This window comes from Amblyomma maculatum, chromosome 9 (assembly GCF_055883805.1).
Source record: "Amblyomma maculatum isolate TAMU_Amacu chromosome 9, ASM5588380v1, whole genome shotgun sequence".
Taxonomy (NCBI): domain Eukaryota; kingdom Metazoa; phylum Arthropoda; class Arachnida; order Ixodida; family Ixodidae; genus Amblyomma; species Amblyomma maculatum.
The window spans coordinates 77,316,713-77,329,821 of record NC_139352.1 but is presented as its reverse complement, the minus strand read 5'-3'; the positions used below and the strand labels follow the sequence as shown (position 1 = coordinate 77,329,821).

At 41.3% G+C, this 13,109-nt stretch overlaps 1 protein-coding gene across 1 annotated transcript in view; it reads right to left on the bottom strand.

The window, feature by feature from the left end:
- Positions 1-13,109, bottom strand: part of LanA (laminin subunit alpha) — a 77,435-nt gene that overhangs the window by 22,090 nt on the left and 42,236 nt on the right. The window contains exons 30-45 of the mRNA XM_084579124.1: positions 12,286-12,384; positions 12,122-12,205; positions 11,589-11,707; positions 10,493-10,607; positions 9,972-10,085; positions 9,432-9,559; positions 8,730-8,816; positions 8,004-8,215; positions 6,938-7,038; positions 6,363-6,543; positions 5,625-5,768; positions 4,923-5,074; positions 4,363-4,467; positions 3,875-3,986; positions 2,582-2,749; positions 1,592-1,782 (exon numbers count right to left, since the gene is read on the bottom strand). Coding sequence (XP_084435250.1) covers positions 1,592-1,782; positions 2,582-2,749; positions 3,875-3,986; positions 4,363-4,467; positions 4,923-5,074; positions 5,625-5,768; positions 6,363-6,543; positions 6,938-7,038; positions 8,004-8,215; positions 8,730-8,816; positions 9,432-9,559; positions 9,972-10,085; positions 10,493-10,607; positions 11,589-11,707; positions 12,122-12,205; positions 12,286-12,384 — 2,112 coding nt within the window. The remainder of the gene's footprint in view (positions 1-1,591; positions 1,783-2,581; positions 2,750-3,874; positions 3,987-4,362; positions 4,468-4,922; positions 5,075-5,624; positions 5,769-6,362; positions 6,544-6,937; positions 7,039-8,003; positions 8,216-8,729; positions 8,817-9,431; positions 9,560-9,971; positions 10,086-10,492; positions 10,608-11,588; positions 11,708-12,121; positions 12,206-12,285; positions 12,385-13,109) is intronic.

Sequence of the window (13,109 nt, the reverse complement as noted above, 5' to 3'; positions counted from 1 at the left end):
CATGGTTTTTCTTTTTCCTTCAGAATGTCCTTGAGAACTACCTGTCATGATACAACATGATAAAAAGACTAGAATGCCTCACTTTACAAACAACTGTTAAACCTCGACTGAACTATAAATTTGCAATCACCATTTACCAAAGTAATAATATATCATTTTTACTCGCCGCTTGTCTGTGAGCTATGGTTCAGCGCTATGGGCCACGAGTAAAAAAAAGGAAAATGGTAGGGTTTTAACATACTTAAACTGAGTATAGTAGAATGTGTAAAAACTTTTGTGCACAGATAAAAAATTATGAAGACAACAACATGTAATGCACCACGCGAGGGCGTATTGCAGTCTGCAAGCTGTTGTGCAGGCTGTCGTGCAGGCTGTCGTGATCAGCTGTTGTGACAAATACGACGTCCTGTATTCTCTTCCTGCGAGAAATTCCTAGGTTAAAACCTGCTTTGCTCCAACTTTTTATTTCTTTTTTTTAGTGTAAAAATACTACAATCAGACATACTGCTAGTGTTAGACAATCTTGCTAGGCTCTGGACCTCTGGATTAATGGTCTTCCACTAGTAAGAAGAGTAAGCAATCTATTCAGAAGTAAAACCTGAAGTGATGTTCATGACATTTTTTTCAAAACAGTGCTTCAGGTACTGTAAGCAGCTGCCATGGTGTGCGTCGAGTCAAGAAGCATTGCAGAATTATCTCAAATACACTGGTCCAAATGAAGTGCATGATTCAATTAAGATAATTCTCATAATCAACGAAACGTGCACTAAAATTAGTAAGCTTGAAAATGAGCCCAGGACATTACTGCAGCTAAAACCAGCTAATACCAGTTAATATAAACTAAAATAATGCTTAATTTACTATTAGAAACTTCTATCAAGGCAGAGCAAGGCTAAGTTTATATTTACGACAAAAAGTTATGAATAAATTACTCACAAAAGATGCTGTGTTGCATACTTTCACATGGTAAGCATTTTCTAGTAGCACAGCTGAATGTTAATTCTGCTGTATGCCTAACTAATTGGCTAGTGGAACTGAAACATGGTTGCACCTTTACGATGTGCTTTGCAAGGCCCTTCTATGTGTTTGTGCAATTTTTTCACTGGTCTTTTCGAGTAGCCATTAATGGCATGCCGATGTTCATGCCGTTAGGCTGAGCTGGTGCTCAGTTTGTGTTTATAGGCTGTTCTGTGGCACATTTCTGCTACTTCAGCTCAACATCCCTTTTAAATTGCAGCATAAAGCATCATTACTAATGAACTAACAGAAGGTTGTAACGTCTCAACACACCACACAAATATATGTGGATCCCATGCTGACAGCCTTAATTCCTCTGCCTTTGCATTCTGTCCATTTTTCCCATGCCATCACATATCTAGCGTCCTCTGGTGTTTATTCTCATATTCTCAAAACTGCAATGTATGCTAAGGTCCTCCCATACTGCTGTCTGGAAGTATGGATGTTAATTGTAGCTGATGCCTTTGTTACCATGCACTCCTAACAAGGTAACTATCCATACAATCAATGTGTGAGTTGTGAGGAGAAAGTTCGAAGAACAGCCAACCACTGCGGTGAGTCAGATGCAGCGTACCCTGAATGGTGAGCTGTTGGCCTGCTGCTGCAGTCCCAAGGCTTTGCGCATCATGGTGTTGGCACGTGTTGTGTGGTTGGCCAACTCGTGCAGGCGGTCTTCGAGGTCATGTTGCATGCTTCGCCTCAGTTCGGCCAGAGTGGCATTATTCTGAACTGCCGGTAGCGAAAACTCCTGTGCATGCTCCAACGCTGGTGAAAGAAGGGACACCAACCCATTTGTATCGTACCAAGACTACATGACAATTCTATACATTTCAATTTCGCTACGGCTGAGGCAGACATTTTGCTGCAGACCTGAATAACATGAAAGAATGTGCATACTCATTGGTTTTAGAGATGCAGTGGTAAAAAAAAAAGTTTCATATATTTCAAAAACAAGATTCAAACATAATAGGACAGATGGCTTTGATAGTAAACGAATTAAAATGTTCCTACTTCACATCTAATGTGACTAAAATCAAGAAAACTTTCTTTGCTGACATTTTCCTGAGCGATGGATAAATTATGTTTATGCCTTGGAAGGGGGTGAATGTTTTACAGCATATACAGCATAACAATGTGCCAAAGGTGACAGTCGGATTAGGTGGAACTTTTCGTGAAGCTGTGTACAGAGTGGTCATATTGATGTCATCAGCACTGATGCTACTTCTTTTTCAAAGCTGTGAATGTTTAAGAAAGACCTGAAAATCAAAAAGATCCTTTTGTAGTATTAGACCCAAATCCCAACACCATGATCTAGAAAAAATGTTTCATATTATACATGCATGCCTTTATGATAACCATTGTATATTGAAGTTAAGCACAGCATAAAGTTTTCTGTAGAAGCACTGATGGTAATGCAGCAGAAAGGAGGACCCTTTCTTTCAAAGTGGCTCCAATGAGGAACACACTATTCCTAAGACCAAGTGTTGACATGGAATCAAGAACGGAGACACTAACTGCTAATCTCATTGCTCTGTATAAAAAAAAAATGGCAGACAGGGCATACCTTCCCGAGCTTCAGCAAGCTCATCTTCAGCTTCCCGGAACTCAGGGACGAACGTAGTTTCGTTGAGTCGTTCGGCGATAAGTTTTGCTTCCCGCAGCATGGGCTCTATGTTGCTCGCAGATGGTATGCTCAGGCCCTCTGAGAATGTCAGCAGGTTGAACAAAATGTCTGGAAGGGAGAAGGGTAAAGTTAAAAAATGAAAAACTAAAGGAAGGCAAAAGAATAAAGTGTGGAACCCAGTTATGACCACATGAATTGTGTGCAGTTTGTCACAGATTATGAGTGAAAAGAGTTAGAAGAATGAAGACTTCATTTTTCTGAACTGAAACTCACCTCAAGCTCCCTCCAATTGAAGAAGGGGTTTTAAACCACACTTACTTTTTTTAACACCTCAACAATTCAAAAGAACTCTTGCTGTAGAGTCATTCTTCTGTTACCAAAGATGAAAAATAAATGAAATAGATGCCAACCAATTGACGAAAATGACACTACGAGGAAAATTAATATTCAATCACAAGATTAGCTGATTATGCGTGTCTGCAGATAAGAGCTACAGTATATTTTACAGGAGGCGTGCCTTTACTCCACGGTATTCCAGTATGCTCTTGATCAAAGACATAAAGCACATACATGACACGGTGGAAACGTTTAAAAAATAAATGGGAAGGATTGCAGTTTCTCGCATGTTCAGTCTTCATAAAACTGTTACATTTCATGGTGTTTGCTTCTGAGCTAAGCAGTGTGACTTGCTTTGCATTACCAGGGTTTCAAATCTCTCAAAGCTTTAGAGCAACTGCTGTCCGAACTCCACGTCCAAAGCTCTGGACTTCTGATGTGCTTGAGAGCCATTATGCATGGCTTAGACACAGACCCCTTGATTTGTATGCTTGCGATAAAGGATCCACACATACCAAATGAACATTTATGTTCCACTTTTTAATTCGCCATGAATATCCATGTTTACTTATCTATATACTTCAGCGCACTAATAGAAATTCATGTTTCCATTGCACGTGTCCAATAAGAAGCAGTATGTCCGGGATTACATGGACAAGAAGAGTTATACGACACTCAGAGGCAGGGCTTCTACCATTCACGAAACTGTTTCTTTGCATTCGTAAAAAAGATGAAGTCGCAAAGGCGGCTAACATGCACAGTACGTATCACTCACAGTTTCTTTTTTTGCATGAACTACGCAGCGACGCAAAACTAAGATTACATCTTGCTCTCGTCTTGTCATTGCTTGGAGCACATTTCAGGCTGTGATCCTCACACTGGGTGATGTGCTCTTACCTTGCATGTCTTTGATGGTCTTGTTGACATTGGACTCCTCCTCGATAGCAGCCATCTTTGTTGCAAATGCAGCATTCTCGTTTGTCTTCGCTGACGACAGGATCACTGACATCTGCACAAAAGACAAACTTTCAGACAGGGCTATGCTAATGCCAATGTATTACACTCGTAATAATTTATGCTCCTTGAAGTCATTTCTCCAATTCAGTCAACAAATCACAACTTTACTCCCAGTGTAAAAGGCCTGAAAAGCTATTTTTTGAGCAGATAATTAATAGTTATATATGCGGGACCACCTCATCAGTCATATATGCAAATCTGTGAGAGAACTATGTTTTCTCAATAAAAAATAAAATTGTCAAGTAAAACCATGCTAAACCCTGTACAACATACACACTGTAATTTTGCAGTAAATATTTGTGCCACCAACTCTTTATACAAGACAGTAAATGCACCAGAAATGTGCTTCAGAATGACTATACACTTACGCTCTTACGAACGCCATTTCCAAAGGTCTCCAGGTCACTGACATTCTGTGACAGAGGACTGGCATCATCAGCTTCTTGTTCCAGTTTGAATGTGTCAAACTGAAGCTGGAGGAGAGGAGAGAAATAATATATATTTTTTTTTACATTTTACATACAAAGCACTATGTACAAATCCAAAACAATTATACAATTCCTTCCAACTTTCATGATGTTTAAGTTTAGACAAGCTTGATAATATAATACATGAAAATGCTGCCAAAATATTACTTTCGAAATGAAATAGTATAGGAACCATATAATTTCCCATAAAATATGCTATGTCCCTGTCTCCCTAGTTGCCACATTCCCACATGCATAACAGACACAAAAGCATATAAAAGTTCTTAAAACCACATCATGCTCAATGCTGAATAAAATAAGTTACAGAAAGACCAAGTGAACAAGCATAGGCCTAAACTTTTCTCCTTTACTGTTATTTGCTGGTTGGCTTAATCCACAAAATAACCACAATATGAAAAATCAGCTGCATTAAAAAGACAGCCAGTCCAGTCATGCAATACCTTGAGGTCGTGAGCAGACTGGTTGACCACCTGCAACCGTTGGTTAGCCAGGTACGTTGCTGACAGGTCTTTCACCTCAAACTGGATGCCATTAATGAGGCTTGCTAGCTGGTCTGTGTCATCCAGCAAGGCGTGCACGCATTCACCGCACTCTGCACAAACATGAAGTGGTCATGTGCTGTGAACAAGGTATGCTGTGACAGCACCAGTGGCCCAGCTATAAATAGCATCTCCTTTCGCCTCATTGTCTGGAGAACATCTGGAAATAGACTTCTTGTAGACTCTAGCATATACCTGTGTAGAAGTTTGTAAGACATTGCATAGCTAGCCCTTATTGTGTTTCGTAGGAGATTGTGTTGCACCATAAGAACATTATTTAGATTTTTTTCATGTCACAATCTGAGAGGCAACGATGAAAATTTGACTGCACAAGGCCTGCAAGAAACCCACCCTTGCTGAAAACGTAGCCAGACATTTCCGCAGTTCAAACGTATTCACAATAAAGTACGATACAAATCTTTGAAAAATATCTCTGCAGCATGCAGCTGTACAAAAGAAACAGTGCTGACGAGTGGGTGGAAACAAAACATTTAACGTAACTAAAACCACTGAGCTACACATGTGTTGTAGCACTTCAAAATTGTTGCGCAAAACAAGCCAAATGTGCATTTGCCACCCCAAGTTCGCATTCACAGCATTCACCTTCACAACCCTGTCGTTCCACAAAAACCCATCGGTGCGGGCAGCTGTCGCATTTCTCTCCCACCACACCGGGCAAGCACTGGCACTGCCCTGTCTGCTGGTTGCACACAGCACCAGCTGAGAACTTGGCCGCACAGTTGCATGCTGTAAAACAACAACAAGGTGGGGGACGGGAGGTAGGAGGGACAGATTGCTTGGGAAAATGAGCAAGACACCTTCAGCATGTCATGTACATAAATCCCAGTCGGGATTACAGCTCCATATAGGCCGAAATTCCTGACTACGAAACACAGTAGTATGCCAAATCTACTGCTACTGGCAATATGTAGAATGAAATTAGATGTGCACATACGATGACACTGCATGCTCGTGTGTAAAAAGTTGACAATGATGCAACACCACCTCACAAATATGACTTCATAGTCAAGAGCTCCTTGAGTTCCACTATAGTTTCAGCAATTCATTTTAGGGTTAATAATTCACCACGAACGCTTATCCAAATGCAAGTGTACTGTGGGCTGCCCTGTGCTTCATCTCATAGTCTTTAGCCACTGATGGCAAAAAGTTACCGATTTCTGAAATCAGACATAAGAATTAAGCCCTCAAATAATGGCATAAAAATTGTGACCATGACCTCTCTGAACACAGTGGTGACCTACTTTTATCAGTGTGTGATAAGAATCAAGCAGGGCACGCAATTGTAATCAACAATTCATAAATGCCATGAAGCTCACTCACATATGCAGCCACCGGTGGAGTACTGCCAGAACCCTGGCTCACAGACCTCGCAGCGAAGACCCCCAGCACCAGCCTGGCATGGACACTGGCCCGTTTCAAGGTCGCACTGCTTCGACTTGGAGGCCAAACCACAGTCACAGGCACGGCAGCCTTGGCAGCTATCGAAGCCCCAGTGATTGGGCTGCAGCACAAGGTGCACAATGTAAACGACTCACCAAAGTAGTGTACACGCCGTATTCAAACAAACCTCGCACAAAGCTACCAGCCCATTTGTTCTGTGTACCACGGTGCACTCAGGAAACCAATTCCACCCTTCTCATACATATACTGCACACTAATCTCAGGGATGGCAATAAATGGCCTGCATGACAGACACCTTCTATGCAACTAAATGTATAAAGGTTGGTATGTATAAAGAGATCTAAACTCAACAACCTTTTCTTTTTGGTGATAGATAACGAGTGTGAGCTATCCATATTTAAAATTTCGAATATATAAACACACGCCTTGTTTTGACTAACAGAAATGTGCACATTTACATGCACTGAGAGAAAAATGTGAGAAAAAGTCCTCACAGCACACTGGTCACAAAGGCCTCCAATCACGTTGTTATGACAGTTGCAGATTCCCGTGGCTGGGTCGCATGAGAATGTTCCACACTTGTTACAAGAACACTCTGCCAAAGAAAAACAAACAGAAAAAAAAGAAAAGAAAAGAGAGTGAGTCAATGCAGGGCCCAGGCAGTTGAAATGCGCCAGAATTCTACAATGTAAACATTGAGTTGATCGTTAAACCTACACCAAAATCTGACAGCATGACAGTTCGACCTGTCACAATGCTCCCCTTTCAGTTCTGAAATACACAGTGCACTAATGCTCTTGCTCAGACAAGAGATGAGATCATGTGACCCATGCAGTACGGAGTGATGTTTACTGGTGGACATCACTTTGCATGCAATGTGGGTGCACTACCTTCGAATTGTATGAGAATAGGCCAAAATTTGCTGAGTCACATCATCAAGGGTAATTGCATTTTCGAAATTCTAAAATCAAATTGGGATATTATTGGTTGCCACCTGCTAATCTCTAACTGCAAACAGGTGCCTATCTGTAATAGTTAAAAGTTGACTAAGGTTTCAGCTAACCACCTTACTAGTTAACATTATCACCTGTTTTCTGACCTCTGCCAACACTGGCATAACTTTGGTAGCTATTTTTTGTACCTCAACACAACTACGATTAAAAATTAGTGGCAAGCTTCCCGAAACCAGCGGCTTTTAAGTATGAAATAATTAAAAGGAAATTCCCCGGCTCCTAACAGCTTGAAATATAATCACTGTAAATGACCATATACCCACAGTCATCATCATCATCAATACGACCATCAGCAGCTTAAATTCGCCCCGAGCAGGATAAAGGCCTCTCTCGTACCCGGCAAATTAACCACCTTATTTCCACAAACTGCCTGACCTCACCCACCCATCTGACCCACTGATGAGTGCTTGCCTACTGCTTGCAGTTCACACTCTTGCCACAAGAGAGCACTGGATACCTATACCGTGACCACTTGAGTGATAACATATCCACGTTAACCAGCATATAAATGCAGTGGGCTCTTAAAGAGACTGGACGATATACTCACGACGGCAATTCTTGCCATCTACAGCATCGCCATAGTAGCCGGGTGCGCAGATTTCACAGGCTGGGCCATATGTGTTGTTCAGGCAGAGCACGCACTCGCCAGTGAATGAGTCACACGATGCAGGGTTTTCAGGATCAATGTTACCACTGCACTGGCAGGGCTCACAAGTGCTGCCAATTACATCCGGTTGGCCAAAGTAGCCAGCATCACACCTGCAAACACGAAGATCGTGGTCAGAGGCAGCAACACGTTCCTCACTGAAGACAACATTTTCATCATGGACTCAGCGTTTCCTATGAAGGTATGCTGCTAGGCTGTGCACTGTTTATTTTAACAGCTATGTCATGCTGTAAGACTGGAGAAGCACAGAAAAAAATGGCATTAAAAATATACAAGATAACGAGCATCCAGCGAAAATAAAAGCTTCGATACTATATATAACGTATCAGTAAGCTTTAATATTTCATGCTCTCACCCTATTCCTTGTATAGTATATTATGATGGCTTGTTTTTTTGTTGTTGTTTTTTCTGTATGCTCACAGAGCTCTTGCTAGCTTTCTTTTTAGCTAATTTTAGCTCTCTACTCCAAAATTTGACTGGTTTTTCACTTGAATTTATAACTGCCCATTACATAAATACAGACTTAAGAAACATGCACCGTCTGTATTGTGACAAATGCTGCAAGCAGTGTAAGGCCTACAATAAATTAGTTCCATGCACACTTACACGTCACATCGCCCTCCGTAGTATCCTTTCTTGCAGTTGCAACTGATCTCTTGTCCACTTGGAGAAACCTCGCAGCTTTCAGCAAAGCTGCAGACAGAATCAGAACAGGCTAAGTACATGCGATGTAAAATTTGCAATGAAGCTTTAAAGATCTAAATGGCAGAGCGCAACGAGACTGCAATCATGACTTTTAGTGTAAGTTGCACGAACAGTAAAGAAATTATAACATAAAAACATCACTATGTTGTTGTGTTGAAATTGTTGGAACTTAAAATCATAGAAAAAAAGAGTGACAGGTGATCATACAATACGATGTGGTACCTCTGTATCATCAGCACAACATGCCCTTTTGAAATTCGCTTTTATAATTTACTTTTTAATTGTGTCTCAATATCGCATCGCATTAAGGGTGTTATTTGCTATATGTCTTTCCCTATCTTCCTCACACACCTTCACTCCACCCTCGTACAATTCTCCGGTGACAAGGCTTGCAACAATAGACCTTAAAGAAACAAGGTCCCTAAGTCTACCGCAATATAGGGTGTATCAGTTAGCTAAAGAATGTATAGACTTCACAAACTGCCCCAGTATCAAGTTGACTAACACCAGAGAGCTGCCAAGCTTAAGCACAGATGATACAAAGCTAATCACTGTGCACCATCTCACAGGCAGGCTGAATGGCTGGCAAGTAGAGTGACTCACTTGTTTGACGGCAGCGGGATCGGACAAGCACAGATGAGGCAGTCATCAGGGTTGCCTCTGGTGGCATCACCATGGTAACCAGGCAAGCACTGGTCACAGTGATCACCGTACGTGTTGTCTCGGCAGCTCTACGAGGAAGGAAAAAGAAGAACGAAGATTCCAATTAGCTCAGAAGAAGAAAAACGCCAGTTCATCCCGACTTCATACGAACTTTCCAAACTCTTGCTGCATTGTAAGTGTGCAGAAAAGGAATAAAATAAAGTTGACCTGCATTGATAGATAGTCGCCTCCAAAAGGTGAACAGAGAGTCTTTCTCAATATTTTGAGTTTGAGTTATGTGGCAGAAAAATGTTTAAATCTAATTTTTTTGGAATTAAGTGGGTCATCTGCTGCTGGACCACATCAATGTAGCCAAAAACAGCCACAGAGTTAATGCGTGCTAAGAACAAATGTTCAGATGAAGCTGTCCTCAGGACCCCTTTAAGAACACAAGACAAGATCAAGCAAGCGGTGACAGTTCAGAGGAAACAGCACACATACGTGACATTTCCCAGTGACCACGTCACAGGTGTCTCCATGGTTGTTGCATTGGCAGGGGACGCAAAATCCCAGGTAGGGTCCCGTCCTGGAACGGTAGAACCCTGGTGCGCATTCCTGAAAGTGACAGGAAAATTTGAGGCCACAAAAGTTGTTACACAAGGCACATAAAACAAGCTCTCACACAACATATATAAATACAGATCTAAATTTTACCCAACTACATTCCATAATTGCTCATTTTATCTTGCAAACTGGAGATCCCTCTTACCTAAGAAACTATATGCTAACACTGATTTTCCCTGGATAGAGGTGTGATTGATTGATTGATTGATTGATTGATTGATTGATTGATTGATTGATTGATTGATTGATTGATTGATTGATACTTTCAGCCCCTTGGAGGGCTTTTACAGGAGTGGAAAGAAAATTTAAGACATACAACATCCTAATAGGACCATTCGGTACTAATAAAATGGACAAAATATGCACAGAAGACATCACGCTGCAAGAAATGAACGAACCTCGCAGGAGGTCCCCTTGTAGTTTGGTGGACAGTGGCATTGCTCCACAGTCAGCGCTTGGGCAGCGTCGGCGATGTACGTTGACAGTGCAGTATCCATAGCAACATTGCTTAGCCTGTGAATATAGACCGAACAGCATGTTTCTAGGTTGCAGCGATACGCTCTTAAATGAAAACGATTGCAGCCAGAAACATAAGCATGCTATATGGAACCATATGAAAGGAGGTGGGAGGGGTGAAAGGAAGCAGGGAAATAGTGGCAGCATAGGAGAATGCTGCAGTTTTCTTTTTTTCTTTTTTTCAACTGCCTGTGTTTTCTTAACATGCATTGAAACTGCACAGCACAAACACCATAGCCAGCAAGTCTGCACATCTGTCTTAACAGTACTAGTGTAAGCACTTTTTTCAGACAACTTAAATTTATTCCATTAAAGACTTTTATTCCACTACGGAGATTAACTGCAGGCTAAGTAGTTTTGGCCCTATTAGTTTTGAATTGAGGATTTACGTAATCAAAATTTTTTGTGTGGTTTAATGATTTAAATGTGATCATTTTGCACGACACACTTTTGCAGCAGCCAAGTTCAGAATGCTGGAAGTCAATGCACACAGCTATCATCTTCAAGAAATTATTGTAGTACGACAAGCACTGAAAAATTTCTTTTATGGCTCGGCTTATACGAGATGCACTTTACGTTGCACTTTGTCATGCTACCATTGAAAAGCTTGCTATGTAAGGTCAGGCTTGACCTTTTTTTCATTTCATAAAAGATCAGCTATTACTTAACTCCTGCAGGTATAATTTAAGAAGATTATTCAACACCTTTCATATCATAAAAAGTAAAACTGAAAGTTTTACTGCTTACATTTCAATCTATGTTGACACTGCACACGTTTAAAGCAAGCCAGAAACAAAGCACACAAAGCATTTTAATATCTTGACACAAAGCATGACGCTTTTAATAAGGTTGATTACAAGAAAATGCAATGAGCACTGCTCTATTTCATTGCAAACGTCAATTTCATGCAAGCCACACTGTGGGCCAAGATGCCACCATGCCAATGCACAATTCAGCTTTTTTGTTCAGTGTGTGTACCTGACTTGCAGCGAGGGCTGGAAGAAGGAAGCCCTGATGTACAGACCGTCCAGGTTGACCAAGGCCACCATGAGCTGCTCCCGTGTGACCTTGCGCCCTCCCAGCTGACGGAACTCACCCTGAAAGAGAATTACGAGTATCTTATTGCGCATACTCACCGTCATCTGCGGAAGCACAGAGTGAGTATAATTTCATAAAATATCTAAGAAACGCAGCTTTGCAGAACCCAGCTCGAGAACCCCAGGCATATATATCCGGTACAGAAAGCTCAAGAATGCTATGAGAAAAATGCACCAGTGCATATTCTTATCTTCCACACATTTGGTGCATGCAGTCCACATACCTTGTCTACTTCCTATCCCTCCGTTATATCCCTTAATTCTTTAAAGCTTACTACCTCGAGTGTTTTTTGAACTCAGTTACGACTTGCACTTCATGTGTGCCTATCGTTGCAATGACCTGCAATCACTGCAGTGTGCAGTGAAGAATAGACGTTATAAGATGAAAACTAGCTGTAATAATGGATAGCTTACCTCCACCAACTTGACGCTGAATTCGAGTGGAATTCCGGCCGCAGGTTGCTCCAGGTGTTCATGCACCAGAGTGAAATTGTTGCCCTGTGCGAAAATGAAACTCAATGTCAATGCGTGGGCTAGCTAGCTATCACTCGGCAAACGACAGTGGAGCAAGAATTTACCGTGAGGATAATGTCGGGGCCAATGATGCTACCGAAGTCCACAGTGTTATCCACAGTAGTTGTAAGGCTGAAGGACAGCATTCCACCATAGGATGTGACCTGAAATAAGTATGGGATGGCTGGCAATTTGGTAGCAGCACCAACACTGTTATCTACCAGTGATCTAACTGTTAAGTTAAGGAACAGAAGTATCAGGGTCACTGGATAAATTCAGTGAAGAAAGGAGGCGAATTCTAGACACAGTTTTAAAAATTAAATTTTTTTCTGCGGATGTATAGTCATTGACAGTCTTTAACAGTCCCTGACAAAGTCCGGTGAGTCCTGCCCCATTAATATGTCAGCTTTTCCAAAGACTCCAATTAGTTACACATTAACTATCAGTGACATCTTCAATGGAAAAAAATTGCTTTTTGCGAGGCCAGACTTCTTAAAGTTTGTGAAGACAAAAACATTACAGTGGCCAAGTGAGAACAATTGTAGATAGAATTCAATTTGTTGCCAAACTATAAGAAATTTCTCACTGCAAGTGTCAATCATTGCACATTGCTTGGTTCCTTTCTTTTCATTAATTTTTTATCATATTGCTGAACGTTTGCATCAAACCTCCGTATCACAAATCAACATGTTTCTGGCTGGATAAGCACTTCTATGCAATCAAAGAGAACAAAGTTTTTCCCTATGCCATTGCTGCATGAATTCTCGTTGGCCTGCGCCCATAATTTACATATATATTGATGCACCCTCTGTGCATCAATATATATGTTCAGACGACTCAAACGTTAGTTTGTGCCGATGCCCAGAAAGGATGCCACTTCTCTTTGCTC